The sequence below is a fragment of the Sander vitreus genome, chromosome 11 (genome assembly GCF_031162955.1).
Source record: "Sander vitreus isolate 19-12246 chromosome 11, sanVit1, whole genome shotgun sequence".
NCBI classification, from domain to species: domain Eukaryota; kingdom Metazoa; phylum Chordata; class Actinopteri; order Perciformes; family Percidae; genus Sander; species Sander vitreus.
Genome location: NC_135865.1, coordinates 14455695 through 14481925, shown reverse-complemented (window position 1 = coordinate 14481925; position 26231 = coordinate 14455695). Strand labels below are relative to the sequence as shown.

General features: G+C 39.7%; 1 protein-coding gene across 1 annotated transcript; it reads left to right on the top strand.

Moving 5' to 3' along the window:
• The first annotated feature begins 2 nt into the window (after positions 1 to 2).
• On the top strand, positions 3 to 26184 carry LOC144525187 (coiled-coil domain-containing protein 148-like). The gene is made up of 15 exons (XM_078261779.1): positions 3 to 205; positions 1192 to 1280; positions 1722 to 1843; positions 4204 to 4307; positions 6494 to 6585; positions 6704 to 6855; positions 8778 to 8873; positions 9054 to 9235; positions 9719 to 9857; positions 13235 to 13441; positions 21425 to 21565; positions 22296 to 22414; positions 23977 to 24094; positions 24271 to 24405; positions 25164 to 26184. Exons 2-15 carry the CDS (start codon positions 1226 to 1228, stop codon positions 25305 to 25307), a joined length of 1806 nt encoding a protein of 601 aa, XP_078117905.1. The 5' UTR covers positions 3 to 205; positions 1192 to 1225; the 3' UTR covers positions 25308 to 26184.
• Positions 26185 to 26231: the final 47 nt, after the last annotated feature.

Below are 26231 nucleotides of genomic sequence, written 5' to 3'. Positions count from 1 at the left end.
TCCACCAGCAGTCCGAGGCAATGCGAGCGTTCATGACGTCAGTGGGAAAGCAGTGCGCACTCCTGATTGGTCGCAATGGGAGCAGGGGGCGTTCCATAGGAGGTTCGCAGTGTTGAATTAACCAGTGACAGTAGAGATGATAGTTTCCTTGGTTACAATTTTTTGTCAATCTATACACCGTAGCTACAGAGAGGGATCGCACAAGGTAAGCTAGGGTTCAGTGGGTTAAATGTTCGTTTTACTCTCATAGCAGAGACTTGATAGCAGTCGTGTGTTGGATTTAGTTATTCTACGAAGCTCTGTAAAACTTCCCAGTGTTTCTGTTCACAATGTTTGTCATATTTCCATTTGTCTGACTTCTCTGTAGAGTGTAGACCTTAATAGCGTTTGCTAACAGACAAGATAATGAAACAACTGCTCCTCCGTGACACCTCTCCAGCTCTACCTTTTTGTAAGTGGGTGTAAAAATGTGTGTGCCCCAGTATTTTTGTTGAACTATAGTAGAGCTGCAACTAACTATTATTATAGATATTTTCTTCTTAATTGAGAAACTGAAAATGATTGTTGTCTAGGTGTTGATTAAATTGAGTTGAGTTGTTTGACTTTTGAAAAGCTGGAACCAAGGAATTTGCGGCATTTTCCCCAATGCTACATGTCCCTTTATCTATACAAAATCAATGGCTAATGTTTGGCTGCTATTATGTCATGCATTCTTACCTTAGCTTGTCATTTGGTGTTAATATATGGAAAATAATAAACTAGCCATGTATTTAAAAAAAAATTGCCTTTATGTCTGCTGGAGATCTGAGCAAGAAATAGCAAGTCTTTAGTGGATCCAGAACAGAGCATTTTCATTTCACTCATAGATTAAATCCACCCCTGCTTCCTTCACACCAACCTTTTACACATTGTACATTTTAACTGACACAATGACTGTGTGGCCAGAATTTTCAAAGCTTAATCCAAAACCAAGGCATAGAGATGTTCCAGCGGCATATCTGATCACCCCGGGTGCACCATTTGTCCCCTCTACAACACTAAAACTTGTGAGAGTCCATCTGATTTTCAAGCAAGTTTTTGATGGGCTTTATTGCTTTTGGCTTGTAGTCTCCTGTTAATCATTTGAATGACCCCAGTAAAGCCAGGAACCTGTGCAGGTGAAATGTTGTCTTTTTATGTCTTTTTTTGCAGGAACTGTAGTGCATACAAATTGAGCGCAGCAGTAATGAGTGCAAGGGATCTGCATACGATCATTACAAACTACAGAGCAGAAGATGTGGGTAAGTCAGCAGAAACCAGGTCTGAAACGTTACTGACTTGTGACATAGTGGCCCATTCATCTGTTGAACAGATTTGACCTCAAGTGCCCATGTTGAATTCTCCAGGTACTGTCAAGTCTTTGATGCTTTTGTCAGAGGCAGCATTGCTTGTGTTTATTCACCTGCCTCTTTGAGTCACAGCTGAACTACTCAAAAAAACTGTCTGACACAGTTAGTTTGATCTCTGCTACCCCCCTACCCTTATGCAGGATTGTAGGGATTATCCATACAATCCATTAGCGCTCAACTGGTGCTGTTCCTTTGTCTTTACCTCTATTTCTTGCTTTGCTGAAGTTAGCATAATGATTTAACTTGAGACATTAAAAGTGATGAGATTTTCAACTACAATCAACAACTCCAATGATCCTAATTCAACCATATCATTTGCTTTCATCCATGCAGAAAAACTGACAGTGCGGATGAAAAATGGTCTTGGCAGCTCAAAGTACAAACCAGCTGAATACAAAAGACTACAAGCCATTGTTGATGCCAAACGCCTGGAGTCTGATCTAATTGGATTAAAGGTAAAGTTTGGTTGTTATCAATATTGTGCCTGGGCTTAAAACAGCAATGTTATTATAAAATCCATTCCTGTTATATTTAATAACATGGTGATTTAACTTCAAATGAAGACGAATTTGCAACAACACAATTTGATAGAAAATATTTTTTCCAGAGAGCAAACAGTCCTCATTACCCACAACAGAAAGAATTTGATCTAACAATAACATGATTTTAATGTGAGGTGTTAAAACAGCTGTTAATATATAATTATTTATCAAGGAATAGACAGAATCACTGGAGTAGTTCATTTTTACTTGCACAAGCAAGGAGTCAGTTACAGCACTTACAGTCTGTCTCCAATAATGGTAAATAGTGTCATTTCTTTCTGTTTGTTTACTTACATAACCTTTACAGTTTGTCCAACAACATGAAACAAAGCAGTAATGTCACTGCCATACACAATAGCATTGCCAGTGTCATGAATATTCATGTGGCTGCCCAGGGTTTATATAAAACGGTTTGAAGTTCATAGTCGTCCGACTCAGAGAAGAGCAAAAAGTTAATGTTAGGGGCAATGGAGATAAGGCTGTTAGACCTGCGGTATTTTAATTGGTAAACTGTGGCAGAAGCCTTTTAGTATTACGGTTGCCGGTGGCTCCTTCCAACCCAGCGCTCTGCATAACCTAGATAAGACCAACTACGTTCACATTCGTTCTCCCTGCTGAAAGGCAGGCTTTCTGAGCATCTCCCGTTGGTGATGTGACAGAGGATAAATATATGACCATGAGTCGCCTCAAGCATATCAAAAAGGCATCAAAATCAGACTGTAAATCTGCAAGGTCTGGATTAAGAGATGACATATAAAATGAGATATAAAATGGTGTCATATGCATGAAAATGTGCATTACAAAGTGCAAGGGCAAAGATATGATGATGCATAGATTTTTTCTAAATCAGTTTGATATAGAGCGGCAAAGATTAATCGATTAGTTGTCAACTCTTAAATTAATCGCCAACTATTTTGATAATCGATTTGTCGGTTTGAGTAATTTTTTAAGACAAAATTCTTTGATTCCAGCTTCTTAAATGTGAATATTTTTCAAGTTTCTTCTCTCCTCTGTGACAGTAAACTGAATATCTTTGAGTTGTGGACAAAACAAGACATTTGAGGATGTCCTCTTGGGCTTTTGGGGAACACTGATCCACATTTTCTGACATTTTCGAGACCAAACAACTAATCGATTAATCGAGAAAAAAATCAACAGATTAATCGACTGAAAATTATCGTTTGATAGAAATTATTTAAAAAACTTAATGCCCACTAGAATGCTGAACCTTTTTTTTTTCTTGGTAAAATGTGAATGGGAGTCTGACTTGACACTCTGTGGTTTAATAGAAAATATGAGATCGATAAGGATGGGTATTAATGGATTTGTTTTATTAGAGACTAGAAATCAGCTGATGTCTGTTTAGCTCAGGGCACAGTTTTTGTAGTCCAGCTGAGCTTATTAGACAGCCAATGCAAATTAAAATCACCTGGCCTGGAGAAGGCATGGGATTACCTCAATTTGGCCTTTTTCATTCAGAGCAGCACAAGTTTCAGATTTTCTTTTGCAACAACAGCAGCAGCAACTTGACACACAGATCGACAGTCACAAATCACCACCCTAACTCCTTTTTTGATTTCCTATTAATATGAAATAGATTGTACTCTCATATTAGTTATGTGAGATAGTCTTTTGTACAATTATCTGAGTCAGTGGCCTGTGTATAAAAACACTGATAGAAGACAATGAATTGCTGCACGGAGAGCGCTCTGAAGGAGGGCCTTGTTCTTTCTTTCATGATGGAAAAAGGAAAAACAAATGAGAGTAGATTAAGACTTCCACCTCCCTCTTTTCTCCTAACAACATGCCTCATGCGTGTCACACATGTTTCTACTTGATTATTTTTTCATTTTCTGCTGTTTATTTTGCTTTCATGCTTTGGCAGTGATACTGTTTCGGTTGAATTACCTAAGTTCATGAGCCTCTCACAGACACAATAATGGTAATAAATGCTAAAGCAAATGCCTGTATAATAACATCCCTGATGCGCAGAGAGGAAGGGAACTTATTATTGATTATAGGATACAAATAGGATCACATATTTTATGTTTCACCGTCCTCGCAACATCGTGATTCTTATGCTTTTCCGATGTTATAAAATGGTCCAGATAATTGATGCATGAAAGCAATCCAGATCCAGGTTCGTCCAGATGAAGTTAACCATTTGTTTGGAGGAAATAAATGTCATGGCTAAAGTGTATTTAAAAGAAAACACGGCTATTTGTTTTTCAGTGCTTATTCTAGTTCCAGTGTTCTTAACCCCTGTCTTATAGGTTCAGAAGACTTGTTGTGCAGCCAAGGCAACCAAGGAGAGCTCCATATTACGGCAGCACAGACAGGTGTGGAGCAGAGAGTGCCCCAGGCTGCAAAAAGCTGAGTAAGAGCCCCCTATTACTCCCTGTCATTATCTGCTGCAGTTTTCTGGATCTGCTATTACACCACGCAACCGTTCTACTTAAGCTCCATTGAGCCCAGACAGGACCCTGCATGAAAAAATAGGATGTGAAGAGGGGGGACAAAAGTAAGCCCAAAGAGAAAAATGTATGACGGAGAAAACAAGAAGAGAAGAGCAGGAAGATTTAAGCTGATTCATGCAGTGACGATGACATTGAATTAAAGGGTGAGAAACAGGGAGAAGTGGAGGGTTTGAGCTGTGTGGGGACAGAGGAGTATGCTGAGTGGAGAAACACTCCCTCGTGAGCTGAGGCAGAAGTGTGGGGCCCCAGCGGTGTCATGCCTTGTGAAGTGAGAAGGGCAGCGCTAGCTCTGGGGTGCAGCTTGTTTGGCTGCGTAATGACTGTGTCTGAGCCACCCAAGGTTAATGATGTACACAAGCATGAGCCTCAGTAATGAGCCTAGTCATAAAGATGTGCCACTGCTTGCAACTCTCTAAGCATATATCTAGTTAAAATACCATGGGATTCAAAAGCCACCTTGTCAAATGGTAAAACAGGCAAGTATATCTCTATGGTTACTTCCTCTTTTTTTTTAAATCTCTTAAAACAAATCATGGCAGTAGTATGCAGTGGTGTAAAGTAACTAAATACGTGTATTTAAGTACTGTACTTAAGCACTATTTTGAGGCACTAGTACTTTATTTGTGTTATTCAATTTAATGCTACTTTATACTTTAAATTATTAATTTACTACATTTATCTCACATGTTTAGTCACTAGTTAGTTTGCAGATTCAGATTATTGATACAATATATACTACCAAGCAGTGAATCAAGGTGTTAAAATTAGCCCCACCTTTACCAGCTGCAACATTACAGTGATGCTCACATGTTAATGCACCAATCATTTTAGGCCACGTCCACACGTACCAAAACGATCTTTTTTTTTACCCGTCTTCCCTGGATTCGTTTCAAGAATAGTTACATCCATACAGATCCATTTGTAAATGACTCAACACGCTACTTCATATTCCAGGCCTATATAACAGTAGCTCTGCTAGCTAACATTGGCAGTCAAACAAACATCAATGAACCAATGTCTTTTTGATAATCTACACATTTTCTTGCAGTAGCTTTTATACAATAAGCTGTGGTAAAAGTTACTATAATCTGTTCAAGGAGTTGATAAGAAGACAGATTAGCTAGCTAGCTTCCACTTTATAAACAGCTAACCATAGCAGCTAACATTAACGTTACGTCGCTGCTGTAGCGATGTTTAACGTTAGCTACATAACGTTAGCAATATATCTTATGTAGAATCCAGGACCGGCAGAGCAGAGGGAAGTGTCAGGGAGCAGATACAAACTATTTAGCTAGATGAAGTGAGCTGGTTTGACCATTGAGATGGGATATGCTCGCTTAGCTTCACCGCAGTGAGTGAAGTCGTGTGTGGCCGTGCACTAGAGGTCGAGGGGTGTGGCGATGACATCATCCATACGGGCGGGTATTCGCCGTCCAAACAAAGCCAAAAGAGAGCTGTTTTAGAATTTTTTTCACCCTGGTACCCGGTTTCAAAAAAGTGCGTTTTCAGGCAGTGCGTTTACTGGATCCGTGTGGACGACGGGCCCAAACGATGCAAAACGTGCGTTTGCATCAAAAAGCGTCTCCGTGTGGATGGCCCCTCAACCTATTGATAGAAATATTATTCTGTAATGGGACAATTTGCATAATGAGTGCTTTTAATTTTGGTACTTAAGTATATTTTAATGCTAATATTTATCAACTTTTACTTGTACTTCTTCCACCACTGGTTTTATGTATTCAATAAGAACATAGGTAAACTCAAAGCTGTATTATCGTGTAAAATTGATTGTTGCTGTTGTTATAGTAGGTATTGTAGGCTAATTGGCTCAGGAGAAATACAATCTTGGTAGCTAATGTTAGCTTAGCAATATTCCTAGCTAACATTAGGTATGCATGTGCCCCAGAATTAAAAGGTTTTTTTTGTCTTTTGTCCCCTTTTTTCCCCAGCAAACCTTTAAACCAAATGGCATTATCTTGTTGGCTTTGCAAGTTATGTAATGTTGAATAATGTTAATGTTAATTGTTGGCTAAATTAACTAATGTGGTGGTATTTAACACAGCTTTCTCATTCTCTCATGAAACAGAGAGAAGGCTGAGAACGACATCCATGATTTTCTAGAGCAGATCAGACCAAATGGTAGAACCGATACTGCCATCTTCTCACTTCAAGAATATGGTAAACAAGACTAACCATTTTTAAATAAAGTATTGGTGACTGTATCTCCAACAGTCTCTGCTGTTTAAAAGTATTATACCAATATGTGTCCTCCTTGTATGTCTGTTTTGGGGTATAGGGCTGCTCCTAAAGAGGGAGCGGGAGGCATTCAGGATAGCAACGGTGGAGCCTGTTCATCAGCTCAAGGATGACCTGTGCTTCAGACTGAGTGAAGTACAACACCAGCAGCCCACTGCCCATCAATCAAACTGGGAACAAGTAATACAACAGGTATCTGTGTGATATCAAATAAAGGCATGTCTGGAATGTCTACAGTGACTTTGATAAAATAGCTCTATTTGTAGAAAGCTAGCAGAAATTGTTGCACCTGGTTCAAAAAAATAAAATGGTTCAGCTTTTGAGAATACTTGCATTTTACAGCTCATGTGGAGTATTTTATCCCGTTAGTACACTCAAAGCCTTCAACGATGAATCTTGGCTGCGCTCACTCTCTGCAGGTACCAAAACAGTTTGTCCTGCACATCCAACAGAAGTTTAAACTCTCCTGTTTGTTCACACAATGATCTCAGCTTGCACACAGAGTCGTATTCACTGTCCATGAATCTCTTATTTTTTAGATATCCACACATTCCCTAAGTCACCAAATCTGCCTTTGACTCTCAGAGGCTTTTTTGAAGCTCTAGAGATGAATGGCGAGATTAAGGAGTAAGCAGCGGTCTTTAAAGACAGACTATACTTGGAATGAACCGTCTGTCAGCCATTTTGTCTCCTCTGTGTAGCTCACTCATGCTTGTTTCTTTCCCATGACCCCCTCTACTCTTGCTGGCCCACAGCCCCTACCTGATTGCATGGGCACAATAGGACAATCCCCTGCTCACACACACACACACACACACACACACACACACACACACACACACACGCACACACACGCACACACACGCACACACACGCACACACACACACACACACACACACACAAGATGCCTCAGCTTTTTGTCTTACCCTTTTTTCAAGTTTTTTTCTATTTCTTATTTTACCACGGTTACTTCACTCTCTGACTTACAACAAATCAGAGAGAGATCCTTTTCAGGTGTCATATAATAACACTTCAATCCCAGAGTGTTTTACATAAACCAAAGAGTCTGAATAAAAAAGGCACTTTGTTAAGCACTACTTTATAAAAGGGAATCGAAAATTTACTTATTTAAAATGTTACTGGGTGTTAAAGATTGTGAATTATTTTGACACCATACACTATCTATACATCCATCCATCTACCCATCCATCTCAATATTTTCATCTTGGGAAATAAGCAGTTACTGATTACTTGCTATTACGGAATCATTCTGATAATAAATGTTTCTGAATCTATAGGCGTTTTTCCATTACATGGTACCTGCTCGACTCTACTCGCCTCGCCTCGACACACTGTGCGTCCATTTTCCATTGCAGATTTTAGTACCGCCTCAGCGTGGCTGGTCGTTATATGCCGGCTATAAACATCAGGCCACTTGAGCTTGTTTTACAGTTCTGTGGAGGCTCCACGCAGAGCTTTCGCCGTAGCCTATGTAAGTGGCCTGATGTTTATACTTGTGCGCTGGTGTGTGCGTCGAGCCGGCCGTGTGTGTGTGTACGTAGGCTACGGCGAAAGCTCTGCCTGGAGCCTCCGCAGAACTGTAAAACAAGCGGCGCCGCAGTAAACTGTCGTGACCTTAACGCGACACACACACACACACACACACACACACACACACACAGAACGTGGAAGGTGTGTTGTTGTTGCCACAGCCAGAAGACACATTTATTTTCAAATGAAGCTGGAGGCAGCAAAAAAAACAAAACACAGCTGGCTAAACTATTTAAACATAGCGGGTTTGTTCAGGACACCCCCGTCTGTCGCTTTCACGTCACCTTTTGGTATCGGCTCAGCTCGCTTGGAACCTCGACTGAGGTGGTACTAAAAAAAGTACCTGTTAGCAGGTACCAGGTACTTTTTTTCGTAATGGAAAACCAAAAAAGGCGAGTAGAGTCGAGGCGAGTCGAGCAGGTACCATGTAATGGAAAAGCGCCATAAACGTCTGCGAGAACGGGGGGGAGGAAGCTCAGTTCAACCTGTACTGTTGATTTAAGCAGACGTAGCTTAATGATAGGAAAGAAAGTATATGTTTCTGTTATCCTTGTATCACCAGATAAACTTTGTGAAGGACCAGCAAGATGACATAACTGCAAAACTTCATGCAGAGTACCTGGCCTTGGAGGAGGAGATCATTGGCCTTGGGTTAGAGGTAAGTTTCTCTCTGCTGGTTCTAGATCTCCTCCTTCAGCAAATCACCAATTTCCAGTCTGTATTATAGCTTACACTTGAATTTAAGAAGTGATCGCTACAGCGTGTCTCCAAAGCAAATCATTCATCATCAGAAACAGTTCAATATATATCTCAAAGATGGTCATATTGTCCTCCGCAGAAATATCTTATGAGTACTTCAGATAATCTGGTAAACGTAGAATACATTCCAGAGGTGGTTTTGGATTCAGACTGCCCTTACCCAGAGCTGAAGGCCTCCCTGATCCAGGCCTTCCACTCCCTGTCAGAATGGTACCAGAGCAGGCTGCAAAGTCTGCAAAATCAACTGCAGAGAACCGACAGGTAGGCCTAAGGACAACTGAAAATTAAGCTTTGCTTCTTTTTATAATTCTAAGTGCTTACATATCGATTGAATGAGAAAATTCTAGCAATTTTGCAGCTTATTTGGAATATGTGTATGGCGACGCTCGTTTCAATATCTTGCTCAGCCTTGATAGTATCAGGCTTTTAAAGATTAATACAGGTATATGCAGAGCTCGAGTGTAGCTGGGCAGATCAAGATGAAAGAAGCACAGTCACTTCACTCCCCAGAAGCAAGCTGTTGAAAAAGACAACTCTTTCTCACCAGGAGGTTGATTATATCAGTGTCTCCCAATATTCCATAGGCTGCTATATCACACTGTTTGCTTCTATGAGTAGGATGTAATTTATTAGTATGTACGCTTTGGAAATGAAGTGAAACAAATGAAATGAACATAGTGTCATAGTATTATTTATTTTCCTTTATGACATACAGTATCTTTTCTGGGCTGGAATCTGTTTCAGGTTCTGTGGCTGGTGTGCAGATGACCACCAACGCTTCCAGTTCACTTTATCTCAGTACACTCATGACATACCCAACCACAGAGCACTCTACATGGACATGCTGCAAAGACTCTTCCCTGAGACAACTAGACAAGAGCTGGTCAGTACTTTGGCAAAACCTGTTGAAGAAAAAGAAAATTGATTTAGTTGCATATAAAAATAGAGAAGATTTGATGCATGTACAGTAAAATACACATGCATGCACACACTGGTCTGTCTTGGCCTTGAACATTGTACATGCAGTGCTGTGTACAATACATTCACAATCCAGCCACCTGAACACACACACACACACACACACACACACACACACACACACACACACACTCAGACACTCATAGACAAATACTGATAGTTGCTGATATATGTTTGAAGAAACATTCATTCATCAGCAACAATTTTGATAATCAAATAATTGTTTAAGTTATGTTTCAAGCAAAAGAGACAAATATTTGCTGGTTTTAGGCTCACAAATGTAGTAGGAAGATTTATTGGTAGGAAAATAATTGTTTATTTGGGGAAGTTTCGCTGGAAGAAATGCTCTCTTTTTCAGGAGTCCTGTTCACACTCACAAAGTTACATTCACACCTTAAAGCAACCACAGTCTGATCTGCTGACCACTGAGCACTGATTCTCCATGACTGTACTGCATGTAAAACACACACACACACACACACACACACACACACACACACACACACACACACTCACTCACTCACTTTGATGGACACACACATACTCTATATTCATGCACTTCTACTCACACCCATCTAAAAATGTAAGTCCGTTCCCCAGTCTGAAGCATCCCTGCAGTGTGATTCCCAGGCTCCCTGATCAATGTAGCTCAGTAGCCTGAACTGAGCAGAGAGACACACAGATAAGCCTGGACAATAAGCCGCTCAGCACGCTGCAGGATGTGCCATGTCACCCACTGTGGCCAACTCGCTCGAGCCACTGTCAAGCATCACCATGACAACCGCCAGCCGCTAGCCGCCAGTGGCGCTCTCCTCCCTAGAGACCTGTCCTCATATCAGTTCCAGCTGGGTGCTGCATTTAGCTGTAATCGTTAAGCCTTTTTTTTCTTTTTCTTTTTCTTTTTTTTGGGTGGGTTGGTGGTGGGTGGGGTGGGGGGCTGCAAGAAGGAGAGATGTGTTTCTCAGAAGTCTTTCTCAACAGACCCAGAGTTGCTGTGGTGCTTACTCCACCTAATTCAGCTGTTAGTCATAATTAAGCTGGCTTGCGTGCAGTGGGTAATCAGTGTGAACTACAGATTAAATAGCTGAAACCCCACTGATTAAGTGCATAAATATGCTATTCTGATGTCAGTGTTAAAGGCTTTCTTGGCATTTTCTGTATCTTAAGTGAACATGTATGACATTGATTAGAATCTTTAGTATGTCCAAAGGATGGTCTCCCAGTTGAAGCTAGTTGAGTCTGTACATGTTTGGCTCCATTAGAAATAAATTGAAAAAAGAATCCTGTCTTTTTAGCAGCAGTCTGCTTTGGGCAGATATTTCCATTGTATTTGTTGTGGGAAAAATAATTCCCATTGCTCTTGCAGATATATGGGTCGATTGGAAATCTATAGTTAGCACTTTAATTACATTGTTACAACAGAGTCTTAGCTCTAAGCTTTTATTATGTTGGTTTTTTACCTCAGTGTTGAAGGCTGCTCCAGTTTGAGCATTAATATTTTGCTTACCTGCCATTTAGTTCTATCTGAGTGCAATCATTTCAGGGTGATAGCATTATTTTCTGTTGCTTCTTTCGTCTTCTTTAAATTCTAATGCAAGATACAGCAGCTCTGTTTTATAGCAGGTGTGACATATTACCACAGTTAAAGGGTTTGTGCAGTTTAACAATGTAAGAGCCTTGGTGATAAATCAGCTTCGATATTCTCTTCAATTGCTTGCGGTATCTGCTGTTTTGAACATTCTCCCATTTTGGCAGGTAAGATTGAGAAGAATAGTTTGAGAGATGTTTTAGGAGTTTTACTTTATGCTTAACATGGCTTTTGCGAGATTATCATTTCAGTTTCTTTTTTTGATCTGGCGGAGGAATATTCAAAGGAAAATTGAGCAGAAGCAGGGGGTTTAGAGAGTTACATTTGTGACATTTACTTACTTTTCTCTCTTAATTTAACAAAATACATTCTTACAGCAGTTTTTCTGACCTGCTACTGCATCCAACTACATATCACTATCTCAGCAAAAAGCCTCTTTATATAGAAGTATATAAATGTAGAAGTATGTGGACGTAGTTTCTGTATTCCTTTTGCTGACCTTAAGTTGAACTTATCTCTCAGTTTCAATATCAGATGCTGGTACTCCAGCTAGCTTAGAGAGGACATCTCCCTCTGCTGGATGGGGCTCTTTGTTGTCTATTATGACTTACTCTCTCTGATGTTCTCTCATAAAAAGTAAGAGGCTATTTCATAGTAATGCCCTCATAATGTTTCTATTACTCAAGTGGAAATAAGTCATACTTCTTACCTTTTCTGAGTGTATCTGGGCAGCCAGGTTTATTTCCTTCTTCGTGTGACTGAGTCCTCAAGGAGACAGCACTCTGCAGAGGGAATGTGGATGCTGCAGCAAAACTAAATGTTGTGCCACTTTAAGTGTGCACTGCAGACACAGTGCGGTGGATGGTTACACATACATACTGTATCAGATTTTTGGGCTAAAGTGCATGTGTGAACACACGTTGCAAGCACGTACGCATACTGTGTTCATGCTCACTCACAACAACACAAGGAAGGCAAGGGTAGTGAAGTAGAGGACCATAACAAGCTAAGAACTAAGGGCAGATATTTCTTAAGTTCTAAAGTTGCGCATTAATAAACAGGATTTGCTTCAATGCCTCTGGCACTTCTGTTTCGTTGGCAGGTCTGTCAGCTCACTCATTTTCAATAAAACCAGTCAGCCGTCTAATGCCTTCCCACCGTCAGTAAGCCGCTATTAGCCCATAGATGAATATCATTCCCTCTGTTCCAATGAAGCAGCCAAGTGATGCAGCCTATGTGAGTGCTGACACAATGATGAATAGCTACGAGCAGCCCTCACACAGAAAGGAACCATTTTTCGCTCAGGACGTTTCACAGCCAGGAGAGAGGGAGCATTTTATACCAGCTTTATACCTGGCTGCCAGCAGAACCAGATCTGACAGAGTTTTCCCTATGGTCCTGCTGCCATTATTATGGACAGTATAACATGTAGGGGTGTTTGTGAATTTCGAGTTTGTGTGTGATCAATTTTGCACAGCTACTGTATGTATAATAAAGCAGTGTTGCCCTTTGGGCCACAGTACTTAGATCTTGCACACCAGTTCCTTCATATTCATCTTTCAATTTTTGTCTTTGGTTTTCAGTCCTTATAAGAATAACTAATACACTTGTCCAACTAAGACATTCAGTAATGCCTTTGAGTCACCACATCCCATGTGCAAACACTTCCTTCTCCGTGCATGTTGTTCTTCCAGATGGAGCATGAACGTGTGTGGGACTGGCAGCGCTTCACCCAGGCACAGCTAGGAGTGGTGACCCAGCAGTATCAGCGGGACCAGGAAGAGCTGCTGACCAGAGCCCTGGTCACTCTGCAGGAGACGAGACATGCCCACCAGGAGGAGCTGGAGCTCCACAGAGGCCGCCAGCACCAGCAGGACATCTGCTCAGATCTCAGAGAGAAGGTTAGTATCTGGTATACCTTAACACCAGGAGCTGTCACATTTCAGGAACATTTCCAACTTTATTAGACAGCACTTTTTATGTTAGTAATTATACTACGGTTTTGTGCCTGCAACCCATTTGTAATCCCTGCAGCATGTGGATGTATAACTTTAATAGTATACTTCTGCAGCTTACCCAGTATGAGCTGTCTGTGGTCTATTTCTCTGTCATTCTTATTTATAAGGCACACTCACTCACATCTACTGTTGGAGTGGACATAACTCAGTTTCTAGTATATATTTAACATCCTTATATCCTTTCCTCTATCCTTTTCCAACTACCACATGTGTAGATGTGATAGTTGTGAGGGAACAGACAGACAGTAGTGTCTGACTGCCTTCTTGTGTACAGTATATCTGCTGACGAGACTGCATATTACGCCAGGCTGCCTGACAGCATCTCTCGCTTTAGCTGCCACTTGGGATGGACTGTGAATGCAAACAAGCTAATAAGGATGGTCTTGCAAACATGATGTTACTATCTCTGAGGGGTACTAGTTCACATTCACACAACAAACAAGTTACTCATGTGAACAAATCAATGTTTTGTTGATGCAGTGCTGGACAAATAGAATTTACTTTGCCTTTGCTGATGTCCTGTGTCTGATTAGATAATAAGAGTCACTAAAATACTGAGGTATGGTTTTTGTGGGCCATCACCACTGAGTGTAGGACATATCACCAAACAGGGGGGAAGCACAATGGTTTGCAGGAACAAGGTCCTATGCTTGCTTCCTTGAGACCTGTGGATTTTACATGTGCTCACCCCTTTGCATTAATTACTAACCCCTCTCTTTTCAATGTTTTTTCAACCCCAAAGGTCCCCTGATTTAGTCTATTGTGGACATGTAATACTACTCTGCTGGGATACCATCCCATTAACCACATATTCCACTGTATGGGAAGAACATTCATGTTGTGAACTAACAAACCAACAAGCCTAATTCTCTGAGCTCCCCATGTTTAGACATAGGAACACAACATGCCAGTCATCAGGGTCACTCCCCTCCCTGTACCACTTGTCTTGTGCAATAGTTGATTTTCACATCTGTATCACACTACATTTTTCTTCTTGTCTTATTTTATTGTTATTTAATTTTCTAGCAAGCCTGCAAAATTGTCTCTTTATTTCACAAGCTGCGCCTTACTGTGCAACTTGTAAACACAAACACCAACAGTAGATAGGACCAACAGCACTCTGATTTACCACAGCATACCTGATGCCTGGCACCAACATCTCTCTCTAAACCTAAAACAAAGGTTGGATTGGAAGACTTGGTTGACAGTTGATTTAATTTTTTTCATATGAATGCTCCTGCCTCATCTTCAAGGAGACATGTGCCGTACTCAAGTATGTGCAATCTCAAGTGGCATTACTAAACATGCAGAGCTGTACGCTAGGCACAAGGGAGAAGAGAGTGAAGGGCACGTTGCTTGGCTTTGGAGTGTATATAGTTAAAATGTATTGAGTTTATTTTCTCTTGAATGTTCAAACGGTTCAAAAAGGAGAGAACAGCTTGGCCAGTAACCCCTGTCTTAAAAGATGATATGAATGTATAATTTCCATGTTTAAATAAGTAACTATGAAAATCATAAAATGTAGTGTGTTTTCCACAGTGAAAGTCTACTTTAACTTGTGCTGCTGCAGGTTATAACTCTTGGAATTCAAATGCTCTGACACTTTCTAATAATCAACAGCTTGCAGGTTCTTTCACTTTGAATAACATAATTCATCATGCTGGACAGGTAGTTTTTTTTCTAACTTGCTTTTATTATGCAACTGATTGTTACATTTAAATGGACTGTTTTCACCTTCGCTGTGCTGTTATTTAACGTGAAAGTGAAGAAGCAAATACAAGGGCAATGAACACTTCACATTCAGTTCTGTCAAAGTCGAGCTATACAGCTGCAACAACTGGGGTAATAAAGATGTGTTGGTGGTAAAATGGTGTAATATGTTATTCAAGACAACCGTGTACATTCAAGCTCATTTTTACTGTATTATTTGAACAACAAGGGCCTTTGACTTTCAGTATATTGTAGGTAAATCTGCAGCAGAATATAAACTACACGCCTCTGACTATAGCAAACACATTTCTGAGTTTTGTTTTTATGGGTCTCTGAAGCAATATGAAAAATAAAATCAACCAGGCATTTTCATTCCCATGACTTTTCCACATCCAGGATTTTTGTTTATGCAGTGCATATGCACATATTTGAGTTTGTGTGGAGGCTCAGATGGATGCCTGTTTGCATCCAATCTTTCTTTCCACTGCCTTTATCATCCCAGCACAGCGACACAGCGGTGAGACAAGATGGATTCTCCTCCCGTTGCATCTGCTTCTTTAACGCTTTGTTTTCTGCAGCTGCTACCTCTGACCCAATCAACTCTCCCAACTCTGTGAGTCATTCACATCTCTTGAGATCAACTCCATTTCTACTCTAAATTTCATTCCTATTTTACTATGTGTTCAACATTTATATTTTATGATCCTTCATTTAAGAGCAGTTTATCCTCAGTTGTTTAACTTTTTCTGCATGGTGTATTTTGTATTCCATGGGGCATTTCTGCAGTTGCCAGGGGTTACTTAGAAAGCTCAACTAATTAACTTAACCCAACTCAACAAAAGAATTTGTGATTTGTGATTTTATTGAAAAATATATCCTCATATTTGTGCTAGGTAGGAAAATAAACAGCCAAATAGGATTACCAATTGGTGTGATTTTGGTGTGGCTCAGTAGCTGCCCACCTGAGTCAGTTGTAACATCACCTGTTGCAATTGAGAGTTTGGGAAAACCAGTTAGCAAGTGAGCAGGGAAGTAGAAATAGTAAGCGTACACATTTGAAATAGCTAAAAGTAATGGATAAACAGTTGAAATAGTTAGCTACAGTATAATGAGTAAATGGATAAACAATTCATATAGTTAAAACCGAACAGAATCAACTACCAGTTAACAGCTGATTTGGCAGCTAAAATTATTGGATAAAATAGTCAAACAATTTAAATTGTTCACTAAAAGTAATTAGTAGCTATAGTAATAGCTAAGTATGGATGAAGAATTTATATAGTTAAATAAAATGAATGAATCAACGGTTCAAATTAACTAGGTAGCTAAAGTAATGGATAAACACTTAGCTAAACGTAATGAGTAGTGATCGGTAAAAGTATGAATAAACAATGTATATAGTTAAATAAAAGTAATTAATAAACAGTTCAAATCAACTAGTTAACTAGTTGTCTAAATAGTTAGCCATAGAAGTAATGTATGACTTAACGTTAAACGTTTAAAATAGTTAGCTAAAAGTAATGGATAAACAGTTGCAAAGTTAGCTAAAAGTAATGTTTAAATGTTTCAAAAATAGTTACCTAAAAGTAAGTAGCCTAATGGATAAACAGTTGAAATAGTTAGCCTAAAGTAATGGATAAACCGTTAAATAGCTAAAAGTAATTAATAAACAGTCAATTTAGCTTAATAATGTTGTAATTTGGTTATATAAAGGTACCATAGTGACTTTATTTGTGACTTTAAACTGATAGTTTTAACATTCAGTTTATAATTCATTCATAATCTATTTAATTGGTGCCAGTGAAGGGGTACTTGAGTTGATCTGATGGGGCTGGGGGGGGGGGTATGTTAGACAAAAAAGGTTTGGAACTACTGGTCTAGAATATGGTCCTAAATAAAGTTTATTTAATAAACTAATCTTAGAGAGACCCTCTTGCAACAGCTTCTACCAACGTTAACTGGTTTAAGCTACAGCATTTTTGAAACAGATTAAGAAGATAAAGGACTGCTGTGATGGTACTTGTCGGCAAAGGTAGTAAATTGCTTGCTTGTTATATTTTCTAGCTGTGATTATGCAAATAATCCTCCACATCTCATCTTCTCTGTGCCTCCATGGGTTCAGATGAGAGCACATTTTGGACGATTTTTGGTCAGTGTTGGTCTGGTTCTGACCTCGTGATAGGGAGCGAGGCTGTGTGCTGCCAGCTCTCTTCTGAGGGACATGCAGTGGGAGGAAATCCAGGGTAACTGATTTCAGAGTGAGCTTGTACCCTTCTGTTTTGGAAAGGGCAAGGCTGTCACACAGACCACAGCTTCTTCCAGAGAAACACAGATGGCCATGCAAAGATGGCTGGCTGGATTCATGTGTCTGGCCACAGATGACATTACTGAGCAAAAAATTGTTGTTCAGTTTCAAAATGAGCTCCAGATGTGATATACAGAATTATAATTGCAGAAAGTGTGTATTGTAAAAAGTAAAATGAAATGGGTGATTAGATAACTAGTTTTAATGCATGAGATATTCATTCTAATTTATCACTGACAGACAGTCTCTTCTTCTCGAATCATCAGCTGTTTGTTCTGTAGTGTTCTGGCTGCTGTAAGTAGCTGGCATTGTTCTTAGTGTTATTGTTCATTCAAGCCTTTTATGCTGTCTTTGCTTTCATTTTGCCTCCCACTTACATCTCACTCCCAGGCATCTTTGATGAGATGTGTTCTCCACATTAGTAAATAAAGCATGGAGGGATGACATGGAGGATGTAGGATAAGCGACACAACAAGGGAAAGAAGACATATTTCAGTAAAACGGGAGGCTTTCTTTTATTGCAAAATCTCATTTTTCATTTCCTGCTCTCCATAGTACTTTGCAATATAAACAGCACTGTTACAGATGAACGTATGCCGGGGTGATCTGTGTGCCCTTCCTGAAGGAATCCGTGTATTCTCTAGGCACTCTGTGTTAGCAGCTCCCCTGTCACTAAGTGTTAGTGACTAACAAGTACAACTCTTCATCCTCTGGGGGTCGAGTGGACGCGGTATAGTCTCAGTAGTTGAGACAGTGCGTGGGCCACAGTGTTTCAAGCGACAACTCTGAGGAGTTAATTGCTTGAATATGTATAATTTTCCTCTGCAAATTGATGTTCCGGTTATGGACCTCAGGAAAATTCTTATTGTGCCAGCTGTGGAAATGCAAAGATAATTGCATAGTTTCATTTTTCTCATCTATTAATGGACATCAGTTCTTGTCCCTTTAAAGAAAGTAAATCTCACGTGCCATTAATGTCACACAGTAGAGTGGTATGGAGGACTGGTGATGTTCTTATAAATGCACCACTCATTTTCTCCAGTTTGCTGCTCTAACTCACAGCGATGATATTGGTTCAAGATGAGCACAAGTCCATACCTAATTTGTTTCACTCATCTGTTATAGTATAGCTAAAATTTGTCATTAAATGACCTGCAATGGAAAGTTATGATGATGGCTGAACAGACAGACAGAAGACCTCACGATAACTGTACTGTTATATTAACAAAGGTTTTGAGCAGGCTGCAGTGTGCAGATAAAAAAGGCTATCATTCTTTTGTTATTCTGACATGTCTGCAGTCGTTTTTGTGCAGCCATAAAAAAGGATGGTATCCCATTTCCCTTTGAAATCACAGAAAATGAGATTCCATTGACAAATTACCATAGACTTTACATAATGACCATTTTATTATCTTTGTGCTCCCTAAAATGCCTTTTCATCTCTGTCTAAACAAGGAAGACATACAAAATACATTCAGCCACTGTGGCTCTTACAGTGTTCACAAGCTATAAAGATACATTTCAGATTGTTCTGTGACCTTAGGTGACCACTGCAATTGAACTTTAGACTTTTGCATTGTGAAACTTTGAATAAAATCTGCCACATGTTAAATACATGTTATAACTTTTGCTTTATGAGACTTTGGTCTGTATGTCTCAAAGGATTTGCTTTACAGACCCACCCACCAGGTTGTTTACACACCCCATCTCTCAAGGTTCCAAGCATCAAACATCTTATCTGGGCCAGGATGGAGTTTGATGGATGGTTTAATTATGTGAGCTTGTTTTTCTGTATTTTAAAAACAAAGCAAAAACAAAGCTTCTTAAATTTCATTTTCTGAGGGAGAGAAGCAAAGAAAGACAGGGATTGATATGCAACAAAGGCCCCCAGCTGGACTCAAACCAGGGCTGTTGTCATTACTGTGCATGGTTAGCTTTTACGTTGGAGCCCTATAGGGCCTGTGTGTGTATATGCGTGTGTAGGCTTTAGGCCCTAGGACACCCCGAAATATGAATTTTTTAAAATGTGTTTAAACCATTTATATGTGCTGAATAGAAAAAAACATTTCAGATCACAATGTCAGTTACAATGTCTTTTTATGGTTTGTTTTACACACTATAGGTACTTTTTCCTGAGGCCGAAAATAATGTTGCGCACAATGCACACTAAAGCTGTTTAGTAGCCATCTTTTTTGCCAGTCTAGTACTACTAGCCATCTTTCTAAATTGATTTTGAAACTTGAATGTGCTATTGAGGTTTTGTATAGGTCTGGTGCTTTGCTCGGGGCAACAATAGTAGTTATTGAAATCATCACTGTGACCTTTCACCATCACAAGATTATATTACACAAGGCAATGTTGGAATCAATACCAACACCAACAGGTGAACATTACATACTAACACCTGGTACAAAGGAAAAAGCAGCAGGACAAATGGACATTGCAAGACCACTGGAAAACAATCATATGTAGCAGGACAAATACTGACATAATGCTGTCACCATCATTACTCAATCACTACTTAGGATTGCTCTTCTGGTAATGAATTGCATATTAAACCCAATTTCAGGAAAATAGAGCCTTAAATGTTTGCATGAGATAACATTTGGATTTCTAAAGAAGTATATTGCATCTCCAGCTTCAACACTGTCAGAAGTGGATTAGAGGCTGGATTGTTTAAAGTCCTCTCTCAAACACACAGCTGCTGCTTTTTCTCAGGCGGACTTCAAGTATGATTGACTTGATACTGCTGGTGCTAATGTGTGTGAGACCATGTTAATTTGCAGTTCATTCCTTCGGGGATTCCTAAGCTCTCCGCTGATAGATCTGTGAATCTGTCTGCCCGGTCTGAATGCAACACTCTAATACCCAGCACGCTGTAGAGAGGCTGCTGCATAACGAACCTGTCACTCACTCCCCCAGCAAATGTTGGAGTGTGTGTGTGTGTGTGTGTGTGTGTGTGTCTGTGTGTCTGTGTGTCTATGTGTGTGAGATAAGTTTAGACTGTCTGTTCCAGATGTGTAGGTGAGTGAAGATTGCTTTCTCTGGAAGCACATGAACACTTAGAACACAAATATTTGTACATTTTCTGTCGGACAGTGTATCTCCATGTTTGGTGATTACCATATTTTAAAACAAGTTTACACACACTTAGTTTCATAGGCCCTTCAAAACTCAATTGGATAATGACAAAAATTCATAGTCCTCAAGTTGCTTTTCTTTGTTCATTAAAATTGTATTGATATTTTGGCGATATGTTGTTGCTGTTTTACAAGGCTAAGCTAACCTGGGCTCATAGAACAAAGGAACAGCCTAAAGGCTAACCTAGCTCGTAACATTAATGGTATTGGTCTTCTCTCCTTGCATGATGCAATTAACGCGACAATGAGAACTGTGCTTGCCTGGACAAGTGTATACTTTCCTACCTAAGAGGGGTGTGCTGTGTTAAACTGACTTACCCAGCCGCTGTTTAAATTCACGCTCCGGAGCCGGGCCTGCTTCAACTATTTTCACTGGGCATTTAGGTTATTAACTTTTTGGAATTATAGTATGTATACCTGTCCCAGGTTGCTGCATATGAACAGCACTCTCCTCACTAGAATAAGTTTGTTGGGCTCAAACACAAAGGTTTTCTTTATAATTCAATGCTTTGATGGGTCCTCCCATTGGGTAACACAAAGTGTGAAAGGAAGTTTTGACACCTTTTCCAAAGTTCATGCCACACGTTGGCACCATGGCAGTGGGGCTCAGCTGGTTGTCTCCCTGTGAGTGATTCTTTCAAGACAGCCGTTAACGGACAATAACCTGCTTTTTTGTTTCTCTCTGGTGTGTATTTGCATGTGTGTTTGTAGCTGCAGCAGTGGCGGGCCCAGCAGGAGGAGGTGGCGAAGCTGGAGGCAGCTATAGCTGCTAGACAACAAGAGGAGGAAGAGGCAAGGCTAAAGAGGAAGCAGGAGAAGGAGGCTGCCATCAGATCCCAGCACAAAGAAAAAGTAAACATCCTCACACCATCACAATGAATGCATCAGTGTCTTCTTGCAGCACTTGTTTAATATCAACATTTATGCATATGAGTGTGTACAATCACATTTCATTTTCATGATTTCACTCATGCATGTGTTACCATGGAGAAATTGGGTTACAGGTTTGTAAAAACATGTTATGATCAAACCGAATTGAATTCAAACGATCTCTATATATATATATATATATATATATATATATATATATATATATATATAACTTGTTTGCATTAGATAAATAAAAACACATCATCCTTTTAGGAGATCTGTAATAGAATAAAACCATATTGCCATACTATATTAGGGTTTTTAATAAATGGCTGCCATTTGATAAAAGTAATCATTTCATTTAGTTATTGTCCTCACAGGTACAACAACTCCACTGTGTGTGTGTGTGTGTGTGTGTCAGAGTGTGTCTGACTGTTTAATCAGGGGTCTGCTCGGAGAGCATGGGCAAGCTGAGACACTCTGATTAATGAAAACATTTAGGCTGCATTGGATTCCATATAATTTAGCACAATAGTCTGCCAGACATTGAAATATCATCTCATTCTTTCTATTTACACTTATCTGATTCCTGCTCTGTAACAATCAATAGGACATGACGATCCTAAAAGTTCTGTAGGAGTCAAATTAGTTGTAGTGTTCTTGCGGCTATTGTTAACTTTTTGTTATTTTTTGTAAATTGTTTTACCCCCAGGTCAGGCAGTTTTATTTAACGCAGCAGAAAAGGAGAGAGATGCTGGAGCAGAGGGATCAGGAGAGACTTGCTAACCTGAGGAGCGTCATGGAAGAACAGGCAAGGCGAGATAAAGAGAGGTGAGTGTTGTACCATGGGACCTTTTGGGAGTTTTCAAAGAGATGCTAAAATAGTTGGTAAAAGATAATCCAGAAACCTAAGAATACATTATTACCTGTTACAAGCATGACATGCATGTACCTTTTTGCTTATGGGCTTACAACCTCTTACAATAACAGATAAACTACATATTTATGTTTTTTATTAATGTAGCTTATATCAAGCTTACTTTACTCTTGTGATGTAACTGCTACGTTACAATTATTACCACGACACTCCGCTGTATCAAGCTCAATTTACTGGTCATAGGGAGCACTACTCAGCCTATTAAAGCAGTTGTGTAAAGTCATCTGTGGCTCTGCAAAAGCTTTGTCAAGTCTGAACTACCCTGGTGATGTCACCAAGGAGATCTGAGCATGGGCTTCAAGACTACAAGTACAGAAAGTCTTCATCACAAAGTGGAGGTGTAGAGGGTCTGATAAAAAGATGCTATTGGTTGCATTTTGGGAAATATAGGATTGGGCATTTTTTTCGAGGTTGACACATACTAGGTACTAAAGGTCAGGACAACTCTGCCTCTGCTGCTTCAATTTGATAATACTTCTTTCAAACTCTCCATTGTGACTCTCCACTAACTTTATGGAAGTGCAATACTAAATTCCTTGAAACTGAAAGACAGACTAAGGGAGACTGATAAACAGCACCTTATGTCAAAATACCTCCTGGATTACACTGAACATCACAGACTGATGATATAAACATAGCTGAGGGTAGATTGTACTCTTGCCGCGCATGCCATTATTACAAAAACATTTTGTGCAGCTAGACAATGTTCAAACTCACAGAACTTAATTTGAAATGTATTTCCATCAGATGGTATGGTACAGCCATCAAAAACATGGAGTCTTAGGTTTTAATATCTCACTCAGTTTAAACATATAGCTTTAATATATTTAATAAAGAGCAGGAACAAACTGATACACAATATATATATATGATTATGGCAGAAAGTGTGGACTGCGATGATTTTAACAACCGTAAAGCTATTTAAGGAGAAATAAAAGGGGAAAGTGGATGTTAAGGAATTGTATTTGACGACTCTAGATTTACTAGATTTCATGCACTTTAAAAGCGACAAAGTAGCTGAAAATCTTGTTTTTGCTGACCTCCAATGGTTTAACATCTCACCTTGCTGCAGATATGTTAGATTATTTGCCAGAGTGCGTCACTACTTTACCGTTGGGTGTGGTTACACGTGCATTTCAGCCGGATCCTAAATTATGCGATTTGTTTAGCATTTTTTTGAAGACACTCACAGAGACTGGCCTTAATACCAGATATTGGTGGTGACATTGGCCGTGAGAATAAACTCAATCAGGAATAAGAATAGGATTCATTGTGGGGCTGAGGAAGAGATAAAAACAAATGATGGGAGAGGAGTTGCTCTCTGGCAGCTCCATAAAACCCTCCACAGCCCGCAGGCCTGCTGTTTGGAGCGATAGGTAATGGTGGTTGTGGCGGTGGCAGAGGAAGGAGAAGGGCTGTTTAGGTCTGATGTCCATACTGTCTGTGCTCCCTCTAGGGTTCAGTTTCGGGCAGATATGTTGCAGCGGCGAAGGGAGGAGAAAGAGGCGCAGGAGCTTGAACAGCGGAGAGAAGAGGAAGAGAAACAGAATCGTCTGGAAGATCTCAGAAACCAGGTGGGTCATTATCTGCTCTTAACCCTTTCTACCACTCTGATTTTCTGTCAGTTGAAAAGACAGACACAGGAAGACTCATCCTTATGAGTTGAGACATCACTGCCACCTTATGGCAGTAAGTAAAAAGAAAATTGTATGTTATCACTATATTAAATTTTTTCTTCTATTTATCATAGGTTGGGGTTATGGCAGAGGCAGATCCAGAGAGGATGATGGCAGATACAGAGGCTTGGAGGAGTCGACACTTACGTGTGAAGGAGTTTGATCTCCAAAGGCCTCTCTTCAGTATTAACACGTACACAGACACACAGGTGAGACATGACAACATATATTCTCCTATAACCTCTAGCTTTTGCTTCACTTATTACAAAAGCTTCACAGCTGCATAGTCATTTGCCCCAAGCTCCTTATCTATGCTCTACATATTGTAAGCCTACAAGGCCTCTTTCCCCAGTTTCCTTGACTATATTCAGCCATTTACAGGATGTTTTGTTTCATCTTGGGTGAGACTGACCAGTGACCCATGCAGTGCAGTAACATTATGCAAGATGGTTGGCTGGCCAATCAAGAGAGAGACTTGTATACACAGCCTTGATCTCAAGGCCACCCCATCAATCAGTGTCCAGTAGAGTTTGTGCGTGCGTGCATGCGTGCGTGCGTGCGTGTGCGTGCGTGTGTGTCTGTGTGTGTATGTGTATGTGTATGTGTGTGTGTGTGTGTGTGTGTGTGTGTGTGTGTGTGTGTGTGTGTGTATGTGTGTGTGTATGTGGTTTTGTCATCGTGGTTAGAAAATGCTTATTATGTAACACAGGCAATGACTAATGATTGTAAAACTGCAAATATTCTCCTTCAACACCAACACTGTAAAAGATTAGTGAATAATATTGTTTTAAGTATTAAATGATATCTAATTATTAGTATTATTTAGTATTATTAATTCTTATATATAATTATTAATATATATATATAATTATACCATAAAAAAACAAAACAATGGTAACATATTGAGTGTGATCTAGTGGGAAACAGCTGGATATATATTATTTACTGTGGATTTTCTGTTTTCCAGATTGTGTCTGATCCAAGAGTGCGGGTTGAGCAGGCTCTGCGGGAGGCTGGTCTGCACCACAGTCAGTATGCCAAAGAGGTCCTGTCTGTTATCACGCCCCTTAAACCACCGAGAAGAGACACCAAATCCACGCTCAAATTCTGACCTGGGGCTTGTATGGGGTGACATTATAAAGTCCAAATCTTGTTCTGGTATTGAGCATTATATTGAATGTGAGTAAGTTAATCAGTAAGTACGTAAGTAAGTATGATTTTATTAATATATCACCTTTTAAAACTAAGTGCTTCACAGGATACAGATGCAGAAAAATAAGACACATACATATAAAGCTATAAACAGAAAGGACCCTAATGGCAAAAGCGCAGTCATCCTTGGATTTAAGGAGGGAGTAGGCTGTGAATAAGAGACCTTGGTTAGATGATCTCAGTGAGAGGTGGTATAGAGTTCAGAGCTGAATAAAGGGGCAAGACAATGAAGGGCCCTGTATGTGATAAGCAGTATCTTGAAGTCTATTCTTTACTTTATGGAGGCCCATGAAGGGATGTAAGAGTTTGTGTGGTGTGTGTGATATACGGTTGGATTTAGTCAACCTGGCAAAAGGGAAAAGAGCATTGCAAAGCATAGTCTAGGTGTGAAAATATGAGGGTATGAATTAGTAATTCTAGATCCCTGGTTTATAGAATTGATTTGATTTTTGTAAGTTTAGCTAAAGGAAATTAAGTGGCATCAATTCCTTAATAGCATCCAGGTAGTCGTGGAAGATACCATTATTACCAAATGGAAATAATACATTTGAATAAGCTGCATATGTAAGAATCATTGGACAGATCACACTGTTTGGAACAACAGCTGTTGTGCTCACAAAGTCAACTGAAATACAGTAGCTACCGTATTGACCACCAAGTGACACAGTGCAATTACTATTATTGACTTTTATTGAAGGTTATGTATTCTACAGCATCTCATGAGATATACAGTGTCATACAGTATCACTGAGTAATGATAAACATGTACCTCTAACAAATCACCTCTGCACATTTATCAATATTTATTGACCGCTTATGTTGC